At 45.5% G+C, this 15973-nt stretch overlaps 1 protein-coding gene across 1 annotated transcript in view; it reads right to left on the bottom strand.

Moving 5' to 3' along the window:
• Window positions 1–8280: 8280 nt before the first annotated feature.
• The window catches only part of UPK3B (uroplakin 3B), a 320938-nt gene continuing 313245 nt past the window's right edge, over window positions 8281–15973 (bottom strand). The window contains exon 6 of the mRNA XM_078679659.1: window positions 8281–9538. Within this exon, the coding sequence (XP_078535785.1) occupies window positions 9421–9538 (118 nt within the window). The 3' untranslated portion in view covers window positions 8281–9420. The remainder of the gene's footprint in view (window positions 9539–15973) is intronic.

The raw sequence follows: 15973 nt of genomic DNA, 5'->3' as shown, positions 1-15973 counted from the left end.
ATTATGGGTACTGTAGCGATGGAAAAGAAATTAAGCAGAAAGAGCTTAAGGTGTAACTTAAGATGGTTCAGATGAAGTTTGCTCAGAGAGGATTTCAGAATCAATTGTTTGCATGGAAAAAAGGTGATATGTAAGGTGTTGTTCCAAAAGCAAGAGCACAATGTGCTGACTGAGGATTTAGTGTTTCACAGTGTTTCAGTTGATTCAAGTTTAGGTAAGAATGTCGTAACACTGAAGAAAATTGCCTTTTGCCATCATTGTAACAGATTTGAACATTAGAAGAGGGAGTGTAGACGTAATCCTGATGCAGTCAATGGAAATGAGAAAAAAAGAGAGAGATGCAGATGCAAAATCTGCCAGGTCAGCAAATGCAAATGTCAATTCAAGCACAGGTCCCAACAATACACGTTCCCAACACCCAGATGGCCCCACACAATATGGGAATCCCTAAAATAATTTAAATCAGTTGCCTAAAGTAAATTTGAATTCATTTCAGAACCAAAATCAGAACCTGTTTGAACAGTTTCCTGTATTCCATAATGACAGTTTTAGCCCTGCCATGTCTGACATCACAAGATCTATTGTGAGAACAGTGGAAGTACCAGACCTACACCATTTTGGAAAGAAGATCCAAGTTGTAGGAGTTTGAAACAACAGACTACAAATCTAGTTTCAGAGAAGGTTGCAGTACAATTTGATCCATTTGAGGAAAGTTATCAATTTGTTGTTTGTGACTCAAGCTGAAAACCTGCTAGGAAGCCATTTGGTGTGCAAGTTAAACAGCACAATGTATGAATGATGTTGAATATCAGACTCCTGATGAGGATGTACAGTTTAAAATGGCCCAACAAGAGACAGTAGTAGGATTGTTTGTAGTCATTTATCAGGTTTATTTCTCAATGCCATTACATGAGAATAGTCAGTATTGCCTAAAAAGTGCAATATCTGGTACACATAATTGCAGTAGCGGCGGCTATGGGGCAGTAGTGGTGGGCAGGGAGGAGGGGTTAAAGAAAAAGAAAAGGAAAATAAAGAACATTCCACTTACTAGCCGGCCGCTGCCTCTCCTTTGCCATCTCCAATCGACGAAGGAAGCAAGTAGGCTCCCGGACTCCCCATAGCCAATCACGAGGCTGCTGTCATCAGCATGACAGCAGCGATGTGATTGGTCTGATAGGCTTGGTCTGGAGCACAGACAGGTAGTGGGAGCCTGTGCATGTTCTCTACCCGGCTATGCAATACAGCTGGGTGGAGAACACGCTAAGTGTGCATATCTGTTTGGCTGGCACAAGGCGGCTAGCCAAACCATTATACGCACTTAGAAAGGGCTCACCACACCTCACCATGCTCTGTGGGCAGCCCAGCCCAGCACCTACAGAGCCAGTACTGAAAAATAAAATGATAATAACATGGTGTTATTATCATTTTATTATTCCCATGGACAACGCTCCTCCGCCTTAGCAGAAGAGCCACCGCTGCATAGTTGAAAAAGTTGCTAGAATGGTGTCACCAGAGAGAGTGAAAGCAATTCTTCAAATAAAGAATCCACCTCGAACTCAGAGAGGTCAAGATGTTTTTGGGAATGGTTGGCTACAGTTGACAGTGGATACCTAACGTTTCCCTCGTGGCTAAGCATTTACTGAGGCTGACACACAAAGGCATGTCTGATCTGCTTCCATGGGACAAAGATTGCACAAAAGCATTCTTAGAGTCGAAAGAGGAAGCGTGCTGTGCCCAGGCACTAGTAATGCGAGATTATTCAAAATAATTTACTAATTTGCAGTGAGAGGGAGGGCTGCACTCTCTCAGGGCACATTCAAAAACATTAAGATGTTCAAGTGTCTGTGGCGTATTTCACAACAAGCCTTGACCCTGTCACCACAGAAATGCCTAGCTGCTTTAAAACAGTAGCTGTGGTTGAAGAGTGAGAACATGATGATGGAATGTCCAGTAACTGAAATGGGCCCTTACTTCGTGGAGTTGCTACTGAAAAATGTGATGAAAAGATGTCTAATTTTAAAAGAATCAAGTCTACTGCTAATCAATTAAAATGTTTATGATGAAGTTGAACATGATTGTATAGGTGTCAATAATCAATGCATGAAGACAAGGTTAGACATTAATGAAGAACCTCTGATTGAGCCCACCATTAATTTTTTGTAGATGGACCATGTTTAAGAGGCAATGAGGCAAGTTGTTATGTTAAGAATTTTGTAAAGCGCATGGTTACTCCATTTGGTGTGTCCCCAAGCTAGACTTCCACAAGTCACATGGGTCTCTTACAACACGCCAGTACTCACTTAAAGTTGTCTAAAGGATCAAGTTTTTAGGTTTTCTTCGGAACATGGTTTCTGAACATTTCAGTCTCAGATAAAAAGGGAGATAAGAGCAGCATATGCGGTGAGTACTATAAATTATGTTTTCGAACCTTCATGGCTTCAAGGGATTACCTCGGCACAAGATTCAGAATTGACTGCCCTTACCAGATCATGCAGTCTAACTGTTCAAATTGGAGTGATTATTGTCATGAGAAAGAGAGATGCAAATTCAGTTCCACAGGATTGTGCCCTGATAACCTACAGATTTAATAGAACTTTCACATTTGAATCTGAGAAGGACACTATCTATTCAATGTTGTTGTCAATAATTGACTCTTTGAATGAGTTAAAAGGGGTATATGAAAAGGGTTCAGAGGCTGAAAAACAAGGTTCGATCACAGTAGTTTTTGAGAAAAACACAAACTAAATCCAAATGACAGCTGATGGGAGACTAGTGTTACCTAATAGTTTGTTTCCAATAAGACAATACTTTCATGGACAGACGCACTTGGAGAGGAATTTCATGACATATCTCTTTAGACAGAATAAGTACAACTCGAACCTTAGGACGCTTGCAGAAGAAGAGTGTCATTGAGATGTGACATGTCAACAAATGAATGCAGGGAAAAGAACACACATTGCCCTGAGTCACAGAGCGTTAGATGTGGTCTTTTCAACAAAAAGCAAATCAACATCATCAAGATGCCTGTTTGTAATGAACTGAGATACGTTCTAGCCATAGTGTACATCTTCTCGAGATGGGTGGAAGCCTACAAAACTAGGAGAAATGGCAACCAGACTGTAGCAAATGAGTTTTTGCAAAAATGGATCCCCAGCTATCGAGTGCCAGTTACTCTGAAATCAGATCAAAAGACCCACTATGTCAATGAGGTTCTGAAGATGATATGTGCAGAACTACAGATTGAACAAAGATTGCACTGTAGCTGTTGACCTGAAGTTTCAAGTATAAATTATTGCATAGCAAACGTCCGTGTCTCAACATCACTGAAATGGCCTGAGGCTTTGCCTTTGGTGCTGATGAATATTCAAAATATTCCTGAGAGAAATACTGGTTTGTCACCACATGAGGTTCTCATGAAATGTGATTTGAGACTACCTGGTGTACCTGCAAATGCACTTGTGATCGAGAAGTGTGGCTCACTGGTTAGAGGCGGCAGACCCGTAAGCAGAGAACGGCCCGGGACCAGGGTTCGATTCCCGACGCGGCAGGGTCGTGGACCAGGGTCAGCGGACTCGATAATTCTCGCCTCGGTGCCTACTCTAGTCAGAAACCACACTCGGCAACTCTGGGCATCAGCTTGCCTCATCTTCACAACGGCCCCCCCAGACCGCCGGGGATGCTTGGTCGCACCTTAGAGATACCCATCAGGGACCATCTCTCAGGGTGAGCCAGGACGGGTTCCCCAGCGGTCGAAGCGTGGAGATACTCCTCCGGGAGTCGATTCCTAGCGCTATATAAACCCACAATTAAATTAAATTAAATTAAAAGATTATCAATTATTGATGTGGTGCGTACAGTTTCTCACCAGGTTGCAGCTGCTCTACAAGATGAGAATAGTGAATGGTGCCACAACCTCAATCTGAGAGATGGTGTCGTGATCAAGAAGCACATTTAGAAGATTTATTTGAAACCAACATGACAAAGGTCACTTCCAGATTATTCTTGTCACGAGTGCTGTTGCTAAGAGTGCTAAAGTACCAAACTGGGTGTATGCATTGCACACAAGAATAATAAGGATAAGGAATCGGCACGGAGAAGAAGTGTTCTCAGACCCTGAACAGAGAGCACTGGTGACGGGTTAATCACAAGTTGAACAACAGAAAAAAGCAGAGACTCAAAGATGACTCCAGCAAGGCGAAGAAATGGGAGAAGATTTGCAACCGGTCGCACCAATCCAAGCTCCCTTGATTCTGCAATGTGACATTGAAGCCTCTGACGAAGAAAAAGAGACTCCTCAAGCGGAAATTACTACTGAGACAGCATCAATACAAACTGAAGATTTCTTGGGTGAAGGAACAAGCACTGAAACAAGAAGAGTCACCTGTGAAGTTTTTGTGATCATTCCACAAAATAATTTACCAAAGAGACTTAAAACAAGTGTAGTAGTTGATCAAATATCAAAGTCTTTCACTAAAGAAAAAGAACCAAGTGGTGAAAGTGACAAAGAGGAAGATCAACAGAAACCAAGATCACAGAAAGCAAGAGTGCCTTGCCAGAGGTATTCAGCATCTAAGTGGTCATATTAGGTGGACAAAGTACTGTATGCCACATTAAATTAATTGTGTGATGTGCGATTTGAACTGTATGAGCCACCATAATTTCAAGCTTGAGACAAAAAGAATTTAGAAAAGTCCAAATAAATAACTGGGAACTAACAACAGCTGAAAAGAAAACAATAAGTGATCAATGAAAAGAACTGTCCTGTTAGACCTTTCTTACTTTTGTTACTTATTTTACAGAAGATCAACCTAGGCCCAAGTAAAAAGCTACACAAGAGTTGGGACAACATAGAAGAAGACAGGGTTGGTTTAAGGGTTGATCATTAGGGTTGACCATTTAGAAATCCGAACTGCTTAAAGCTAACCATATTAAAGACTACTTACAGAATTACAGACAAAACTTGTGTTGCCTTAGAAATAGATATGAAACTTTTATGTGCTCAACATTTTTTAATAACAGTGATAATAATCCTAATAGTGTTAGTAGGGTTCTTTTTCACACCCAAATTAGGCCTACTTATGAAAATTACCATATTTACACACACCACAGATGAGTAGGAATATTGTAGGTTAGTTAAGAGGAAAAAGAAAAACACATGTATTCAACTAAAGATTAGAGTACTCTCTAAAAGATTTCACATGTGAAATAACTTTAGTGTGATGGTTAATATAACCATCAGAGGGATGAATTGTGAGAGCGAGAACATTTCTTGTAAATTAATCACAACGATTGACAAATCTGCCTTGGGCTTCAAACATAAAAATGCATTTTCAAACATGACATGCAGACTTTTATGCTGAATACACAAGGCTTTTACATTCAATGGCCTTTAACTAGACACTTTCACTTCAATATATCATGTTCTTTAGAATTTTGAGACATGCACCAATATATTTGATAGTTTGACTTTAATGTGACTAGTTTAGATTTTGTCTTCACCATAAAATGTGTTTTTTAACTCACAATAATTATTAAACATGTGTGCAGAATTAACGTGGTTTGTATTAAATTAACACAACATTTAAAAAATTGAGAAAACAGTGACGGCTTACTAGAATTACTGGTTTTTTAGAAATGCGGCTTGCTCGAAAAGTTGACTTCAGATTGGCCTTCGAGATAGCAGTAGAATGTGTATTGTGTTTGTGAAATAAAGACACCTCACATAAATTGCAGCATGTAACCTCGGAACCTTTACTGATATTGTATTTGTTACTGATAAAATGTTATCATTTATAAACAGAGCCCCATTCATAACTTTATTTTATTTGCCATAGAGAACAGAAAACACATGTATTGCAAAATGCATTACTATTTATGTTTCTAATGAATTCCTTCTTATTAAGCAGCTTACTGACCATGTGTTTAGTTAAAATAACAGTTGCTTTATTAGAAGGTTAGGAAATAAATTAACTGTAAATACGATTCGAGCTGTAGGAAAATGTGCTGTGATAGAAATGCATTGTTGCAACAAAGAAGGTAGCCTGCTCAGATGACGTGTGACAGAAGAGAAAGGAGGAGATGTGCCTTTTGGAGAATGCTGAATTTCCATTGGATGGAGACGGAGAATGTGCCACATGCTTATGCAACACTGAATTACTGCTTTAAAGTGCTTGTTCCGAATTTAGGAGACTCTGAATTGATTTTGATGGGAGAGTGACGACATTCATTTAGGGGCTTCAGATTTAGAAGGTCAAAGAGTCAGCTGGAGCAGAGGAGCTTCAGATTCATTCTCATTTAGGAGTTGCACAGATTCAGCTGGAGAGAGGGATAAGTCAGAGATTCAGGTGCAGGTGACAGGAGTGCAGAAACGAGAGAGGGGAGGCACATCAGCTGGGATGAGGGCAAATCAGACGGAGCTTGAGAGATTTAGTGCGAGAGGAGGCAGATTAACTGAGATTCAGATAGAAAGAACGACAGGCTGAGACCTTTTACCGGTTGTATGTTTTTTCAACGAACTCCGTTGTAACGCATGCCTTTACCACGCATGCGTTACAACGGAATACTATTTACACGCCTATCTTTTTCCACGTATTTTAGCGTGGTGACGTCATAAGTAAAAAAAAAACGGCCGTTTCCTTCCTCTGCGATGCCGATTATCACGTCTAAAGGTGAGTGTTTTTTGGGGGGGGGAAGCCCCCCCTACCCCCCTTTTTTATATGTACCCTTTACCACACATGCCTTTACTACGTACCTCGTAGTAAAAGTATGCATGGTAAAGGCTGTCGTTGTAACCACGCATGCTTTGTAATGCATGCGTGGTTAAAGTTTTCGTTGAAACGGCCTCGTTGTAGTGGCCGTTTCCCCCTTTTACCATGTATTAAAAACCCAAGCTTTATGCGTCAACTAATTTGCATTTGCCAAGGCTTTTTTACTCTATCCTTTATTTCTCTTTATGGGAAATTCGGCAATTATTAATTATTGAGTTTTAGCTACACGCTAATCTCACTCTTTCCTTTCCTTTTGAAATCTACATAGGTTCTGACTGACATAATTTGCTCGCTCTTGCCTAGAATGTGGATTTTTCCTTTAAGGAACACGCTGTATGTACATTATAATATGATCTACACTAGCTATATTTTTCTATGATCAATTCTGCAACCTGATTGATATTTGACTAATGAATAAAGAATAAAGAATCAGAAAAATCTAAACTTTAATTAGGAAATAAAACCCTTTAAAACTACTCAAGTCTCTCATCGAATGAACATTAAAATACTGAAAGTTGATGATTCTGTTTGAAATGCATTTGATTGTAGATCCATTGGCCTGAAGACGGAGGGACACCAAATACCGGAGTCCTTTGCTGTAAGTGCTTTGGGTTTGTACTGGTCATCATTTGCCCCTCCCCACAAATTTAGGGCGTTAACACCTGCAAAGACAGCATTCCCCATTTCAAATGTAAATCCTGCAGCTTCTGTTTGCAGCTTCAGGAACCGAAGTTGATATGTAAGGTACAAACCTGTTGAACACAAGGCCTTTCATAGAGAGCACATGTGGAACATGGGACACAGGAAAGTAATTAAATGAAATGATTCAAACAGCCTGATGATCCTCGCCCTAGAAAATGACACATAGTCATGGGAGATTCATTTCTTTATTCATTGGTGTGGAGCAACTCGTTCCACTCTTGAATTTATAGAATATTTTACAATGTAGAAAGTAGATATCTAAAGTCATCAATAATTCCTATTGGAAACAACAAATGTTACATATATATTCAGATAAACATGTGATAATATAAAACATGTAGGCCCCTATTCACAAAGGCAATCGTACGTTAATAGCCAAAATTACCCTTTTTATGCCTGTCAGGAATCAAGTGGGATTACCAGGAGGCATAAACGTATTTACTAAAGTAGATTTCTCGGTCATGTGTGCAGGGGAGTCTGCAGTAGTCCATCCTACGCAAGGGGTTTAAGTGGGCGTTCGAAGGTGTGGTTTTCTTAGGAAGGATATTTCATTCCTGGACTCCTCTTCCTCCTCTTTTCGCTTTAGAAAAGGTAATAAATTTACTAGGATGTAAAGGGGAATGGAGCACCCCTGGTGGTTTTCTCCATGAGGAAAAATATTTTACCTACTGACAAAAAGATGCATCTGCAGAGAACTCAGCGCAGAGGGAAAGGAGCTTGTAAGGAAAGGTCAAATAACATTCCCACAAATATACCTGGAAAGCTGAACCTGGCACAACATTCTAGGCATATTTCTAGAAATGTTTGTAAGTTGAGAAAACTCGGCTGAGATGCAAACCTTCACAAGTGCATTGCGGACTTGAGTTGTGAATAGGACCCTTAGAGTCAAAGATGTAACAGGGTTATAAAATATAATATCCCCCCTCCAAACTGAATGAATGTGACCTCTTACAAGGAGTCAACTTCCATCTTTTCGATTGGGATTTCTTGCACTGGCTCTACCCATTGGCTAATATTTCCCAGCGTATCTCCCGCTGCCTGAAAGTATGACAATGTCCTTATTCTCGTCCATGTCCATTGTATCATGTTGTAAAATCCGAGCAATCAAGGCCATTCCAGGACAGCCTCCAGGAAGTATCTCCAGTTGTTCGCAGAATTAAGGAAGGTTACCTCTGTTTTCCATTCAAACAGATTTTCCACTTGTAAATAGGATGCCTGATATGGATATTAATCTCTTGACCAAGAACGCCTCCACTTTGGAGTATTCCCCTTGCAAGCGTTACACCTTCTACATACCCTCCACAACCCAAGTCAAACATGAGTCAAATGATGAATGAAAGGCTGTGGGTGCAACCTGTTCCTGGTTGACTGACCCTTCTTTTAGTCTTAAAGAGCACTTCAGCTAAGACCCTTGAGATGTATGTGTGACAGCCTCATATTGCTTCACATAACAATAACATTTACAGAATATTACAGTGTTTATTATGCAATAATACAATGTACTTAAATTCATCAGTAAAGAGTAGTCTAGAATATTCCTCAACATGTAGCAAGGCATAGGCTGTTCCTTCTTCGGAATCAAGAGATGGCATGATGGTTCGGGGATCCTTCATTATCATTTGATATATGGTCTCATATCTTAGACATTTTCTTCTGAATCTTACTAACCAATTATATGATAGCCTATAGGCTTGCATATATGGCACTGCCATTTACACTTTAACATGGCTGTGTTGTCATTGTTTTAAAAAATAACATCATTCACCACATACAGGCTAGATATCAGTGAAGGTTTCTTTGGATTCTATGGAAGAGACATGCAAACTCATGAAATAATAAGCAGAAATCAGAACCAGCACATGGATGGACTTATGTGTGTCTTTCAGTGTGACGAGACAAGCTGGGTCTATCAGGTAACTTAGCCATGGGTTACATTTCTGGGCGTCCGTACTCAGATACGGTATTGAGGTGTTTCCGGTGCATGATGAAAGGTGTATCGCTTCAGTTTATCGATATCAACATCCTCATAAGGTTTGTTGTCAAGCTTCTTACGCCAGCAAATGTCTTTGCTGCAAAACAGATGAAAAGGGAGTTAATGGTAAAAGCCCTGCCTTGGAAGTGCCTTACACCAGTATCCACTGGTGACACTTCCACAAAAGCATCAACAACAAACTCCTCACACTTACAACAATCTACGTCCTTCACTCTGCAAACCTACAACATTTGCTGCTCTACCACCCATATCACTGGAGTTGAATCCAATTCTCTGATATCAACTACCTTCTCTCCTACATCCACCCTGCAACCTTGCTCTGAACTGCTCCTTTCTCTATTATCACTGCACCGACTTATTCTTTTGAAGATATATTGGTCCCTCTCACAAAACCTTCACATCTGTAACATAACTTTACACATGCAAGAGAAAGCCTCAGAGTTCCTAGTGGTCACCCCTTAAACACAACCTCTTCCTGTGACAACCTAACTGCTCCACCTTGATATCTGTTGGTCTCAGGGCTTCCTTATCTGTTATCCTAAAATACCAGTGAGTGTACCTGATTTACAAATCTTTTTTTATGTGTAGTTGTGTCTGACTGTCGATTTACACATGTCTTACTCAATGCCTCTACCATTGACAGGAATGTGAGGCAACAACAGCCATGCGCAGACCAGAATTTAGGTCCACGAAGGGTCTTTCCTACAAATGAGGGTGGAGTCGGAAAGGCAGCTGCTTTTCGGTTCCCAGATCATGAGTGAGTATCTTAGTGGCAGAGAAGTGAGGACTTTGCATGTCAGTGCTGCCCCATTTAGCACTAGGATTGCCACAAGGAAAATCTTCTGAATTAGAGGAGGAAGAAGGAAGAAATCGAGCATTAATCTCCAGAGGTCGCCACTGCCATCCCTGTATTTCTCTGCTATTGCGACCCTGGTCAGCATGATGTGATGCAAACCAGAGTGTTTTTTTTTTTAAAACAATTTTTATTAGAGATTGTATACAACATGCAGGTCTCTGTAACCCAGAGATAGCTGCAAGACATGTAAGCTTCAACAGGTAGAGTACAATCCAGTTTTCTTCGTAAATGAGGATCAAACAAATAGAAAAGCATAGACCTTCAATGTAACCTCAACCCTCCCGCTCCCCAACTCCCTTCCCCCCCAACCTCCCCCTCCCCCCAAACTCCCCCACCCCAGTCGCACGGTCTCCCTCCCTCGTCTCCGCTTCCTTCCAAATAATCTGTGCCAAGTGCATGCACCAGTCTTCAATGACCTATCATATGTCTACCAAGGGGTCCTGATCAGTAGGGGGTTCGAGCCACAGACCCCTAAAGTCCGTCCATCGCTTCCAAATTTTAAAGTGTTTCCGTGGGCAGCCCCGGGCAACAAAAATCGGCCGTTCCAGCCCCATGCAGAAATCGAGCCCCCTCTTCCACGGTACAACTGTAGGGGCTCGCGTATTTTTCCAGTCTCTGGCCACGTCCCTCTTACTTAGAGTAAGGCCCAACAACAGCAAATGTCTCTTGTAGATATTCCCCCCAGCCCCTCCAACATATGAAGGAGGCCTAGCTGTGGCGTTTGGGGGAGTTCCCATCCCAGGACCTCAGACAGACAGTCCCACACCCCTTTCCAAAACCGAACCAGTACCGGACAGCTCCACACCGTATGTAAAAATGTACCAACCACAAGCCCACAACGTAAACAGTCCGGGGACGCTACCAGACCCGCCCGCCATAGGCGCTGTCTAGTGAAATATACCCTATGGAGGTATTTAAACTGTATAAGCCGGAGACGTGTCGAAATAGCGGCACCTCGGGGCCCATCCAATGCCTCCCTCCAATCGTCTTCCTCTAACTCACCAACATCCGACTCCCAGGACTCCCGTAGCTTCTGTAAGGAGGGGGAACAATGAATAACTAAGGACTGGTATATGCGGGATATCTTCTTGGTCCCCAGGTCTCCCATGAACATCTTGGCCTCTAGGGGGCTAAACTCGGGGAGCGATTCCAATCCATCCAGGTACGGGGTGAGGTACTTAAAGAACTGAGCGCGGGGCATGCCAAACTCCTGGCTCAACTCCTGGAAGGACTTAAGGGTCACCCCCGACAGCACATCCCCCAGTGTGGAAATTCCAATACTATCCCACCCCCCAAAACCCTGTAGAGCTGCCAGATCAGGGAATCGACCATTACGCCAGAGGGGAGTTTCACCTGTCAATGTGTTCCACCAACCCATTCGCCGCAAGGCCTGCCTCCAAATTTGAAACACTAACTGCGTGCCAGGTGGTAGTGTCTTCCGGATCTGTGTTGCATATAGTATAGTGTGTAGCGTATGTGTCCCCATTAGGAAGCGTTCCAGAGCGTACACCGGGTCTCCCCTGTCCCCGTACCACCAATCATTTAAGACGAGGAGCTGGGATGCCTGATAGTATTATAGGATATCAGAGGTCGCTAAACCACCGCAGTAGGAGGACAAAAAGCAAGTACGCACTGCAATTCTAACTGCGCCCCGGCCTAGAGGAACTGTCCCAATACCGCGTTCACCTGTCAAAACCAGTGAGAGGGAATTGGATAGGGGTGATTCTGCAGCTGATATAGCAGCCTGGGAAGGGCCACCATTTTAAATATGGCCGACCTGCCATATATGGTCAGTGGCATGCGGGTCCACGTTTTGATGTCTGATCGAGCCCGCTCCCACACTGGCACTACATTCCGCTCCCAGGATACCGCTGGGACCTCTGAGATGAACACCCCCAAGTATTTAATGCCTCCCACCGCTACATGTAACACCAAAGCCCAGTCCCCTGCCTGCGAGTGCCCCCCCAGCTCCCAAAACCAGAGTGTTTTTAAGCAATACTACATGCTGTGAAAAATCCAAATTACACAAGTAACTGAAAACAAACAATGGTAAAGACTAGCTTGCATGAGTAAACGTAGAACTATGTGCTTTTTTAGGTCTCGTCCTTTACCATTCCGAAGGAATGGGAAATGGCCGAGAATTCAAGTGCTCGAACTGATTGTCAAACCACCGCTTTTTTTCGTGGCGTTTTCTTCGAGTGCACGTACAGGCACGCGCTTTTGGCCCATACACTTTCATGGCCATCTGTTCCTGTTCCTCAATGTCCCTCCCACCCTTCGTTTGATCTTGCCGCGAGTTCAGGCTAATGGCCCTCCCCCCTCCCCCAGCACAGAGCGCGCATCGCGGCCGCACAGCACATCAAAGGGCTTCTCCCAGCGTGTGCTGTGCAGCTTCTCCTCCCCTAATTATGTGGCCGGCCGTACTTGTGTTTCCTGGCCGCTTCCCGGCCGCTCTTGTATTTAATTAGCAGCAGCAGCATTTCTCCTGCGCCAGGCCACATCAAAGGCTCTGTCTCACTTTCACCCACACAGCAACACTTACAGACACGCAACGCCACTCACACCCACGCAAGCCCACTATCATCCACGCAACACCACACTCACCCACGCAACGCCACTCACCCAAGCAACCCCACTCACACACGCAACCCCACTCATCCACGCAACCCCACTCATCCATGCAACACCACTCATCTAAGCAACCCCACTCATCCACGCAACGCCACTCATCCACGCAACGCCACTCACCCATGCAACGCCACTCACCCACGCAACACCACTCACCCACGCAACCCCACTCATCCACGCAACGCCACTCATCCACGCAACGCCACTCATCAACACAACGCCACTCACACATGCAACGCCACTCACCCACGCAACACCACTCATCCACGCAACGCCACTCACCCACGCAACGCCACTCACACACGCAATGCCACTCACCCACGCAACACCACTCACTCACGCAACGCCACTCACTCACGCAACGCCACTCACTCACGCAACGCCACTCACTCACGCAACGCCACTCACACGCGCAACGCCACTCACACGCGCAACGCCACTCACACGTGCAACGCCACTCACACGCGCAACGCCACTCACACACGCAACACCACTCACACACGCAACGCCACTCACGCACGCAATGCCACTCACGCACGCAACGCCACTCACGCACGAAACGCCACTCACGCACGCAACGCCTCTCACACACCCAACGCGACTCACACGCGCAACGCCACTCACGCGCAACGCCACTCACACGCGCAACGCCATTCACATGCGCAACACCACTCACACGCGCAACGCCACTCACACGCGCAACGCCACTCACACGCGCAACACCACTCACACGTGCAACGCCACTCACACGCGCAACGCCACTCACGTGCGCAACGCCATTCACGCGCGCAACGCCACTCACGCACGCAACACCACTCACGCGCGCAACGCCACTTGCGCGCGCAATGCCACTCGCGCGCGCAATGCCACTCACGCACAACGCCTCTCACACGCGCAACGCCACTCACACGCGCAACGCCACTCACACGCGCAACGCCACTCACACGCGCAACGCCACTCACACGCGCAACGCCACTCACACGCGCAACGCCACTCACACTCGCAACGCCACTCACACGCGCAACCCCACTCACACGCGCAACGCCACTCACACGCGCAACGCCACTCACATGCGCAATGCCACTCACGCACAACGCCTCTCACACGCGCAACGCCACTCACACGCGCAACGCCACTCACACGCGCAACGCCACTCACACGCGCAACGCCACTCACACGCGCAACGCCACTCACACGCGCAACGCCACTCACACGCGCAACGCCACTCACACTCGCAACGCCACTCACACGCGCAACCCCACTCACACGCGCAACGCCACTCACACGCGCAACGCCACTCACATGCGCAACGCCACTCACACACGCAACGCCAATCACACGCACAACGCCACTCACACGCGCAACGCCACTCACACGCGCAACGCCACTCACACGCGCAACGCCACTGACACGCGCAACGCCACTGATACACGCAACGCCACTCACACACGCAACTCCACTCACACGCGCAACGCCACTCACACGCACAACGCCACTCACATGCGCAACGCCACTCACACGCGCAACGCCACTCACACGCGCAACGCCACTCGCACGTGCAACGCCACTCGCACACGCAACGCCACTCGCACACGCAACGCCACTCGCACACACAACACCACTCGCACACGCAACGCCACTCACACACGCAACGCCACTCACACAGGCAACGCCACTCACACACGCAACGCCACTCACACACGCAACGCCACTCACACATTGTGGGTGCAGATTGTGGGTGCAGATTCAGAGAAAACTCACACACACAACGCCACTCGCACACGCAACGCCACTCGCACACGCAACACCACTCGCACACGCAACGCCACTCACACGCGCAACGCCACTCACACGCGCAACGCCACTCACACGCGCAACGCCACTCACACTCGCAACGCCACTCACACGCGCAACCCCACTCACACGCGCAACGCCACTCACACGCGCAACGCCACTCACATGCGCAACGCCACTCACACACGCAACGCCACTCACACGCACAACGCCACTCACACGCGCAACGCCACTCACACGCGCAACGCCACTCACACGCGCAACGCCACTGACACGCGCAACGCCACTGACACACGCAACGCCACTCACACACGCAACTCCACTCACACGCGCAACGCCACTCACACGCGCAACGCCACTCACACGCACAACGCCACTCACACGCGCAACACCACTCACACGCGCAACGCCACTCGCACGCGCAACGCCACTCGCACACGCAACGCCACTCGCACACGCAACACCACTCGCACACGCAACGCCACTCACACAGGCAACGCCACTCACACAGGCAACGCCACTCACACACGCAACGCCACTCACACACGCAACGCCACTCACACATTGTGGGTGCAGATTGTGGGTGCAGATTGTGGGTGCAGATTCAGAGAAAACTCAGCAGCACCACCACCATTGCAATGCAATAGGTCTCGTTTTAACGCAAATTTAAGCTATAGGCCTTGTAAATGGCAAAGCCTTTTATTTATGTTCCAAAAACCAGAACGCAAAAATAAAGGGCATAATCATTTACAATGCTAATAGTTCAGACTCGCGTTATTGCGAGACCTATTGCATTTTCAATGCTTGTTAATCCTAGCAGGTGACACTGCAGAGCTGCTTCTCAGCTTGCATTAAGGTTAGCCATACAGGAAACATCCGATCCAAACATACGTGCAATCTATTTCTATACATTTTTTACCAAAACATTGTAGCTGAGTTTAGCAATACTCAGTGTTCTAACAGTGAATTGGCAGTTTTTATTTCCATTATCAGGCCAGCCATGAAAATAATAACGGTCTGAGGCCTAATGCAATTTTTTGCTTTAAAATATTCTTCACTTTAATGCAGTTTTTTCTAACGAATGGGACAGATGCATAAAGCCATTAACGCCGTTGCAAACCCTGCGATTCACAAAGTCAGTGTTTGTGATCAAAAAATGTATTTTTTTCTATTTACTAAACCCATTTTACGATCTATTCTTAATCGCCATTACGAAGGGTCGTGAAAGAGGCA

This window comes from Lissotriton helveticus, chromosome 3_1 (genome assembly GCF_964261635.1).
Source record: "Lissotriton helveticus chromosome 3_1, aLisHel1.1, whole genome shotgun sequence".
In the NCBI taxonomy this organism is placed as follows: Eukaryota; Metazoa; Chordata; class Amphibia; order Caudata; family Salamandridae; genus Lissotriton; species Lissotriton helveticus.
This window is presented reverse-complemented; position numbering and strand designations above follow the sequence as displayed.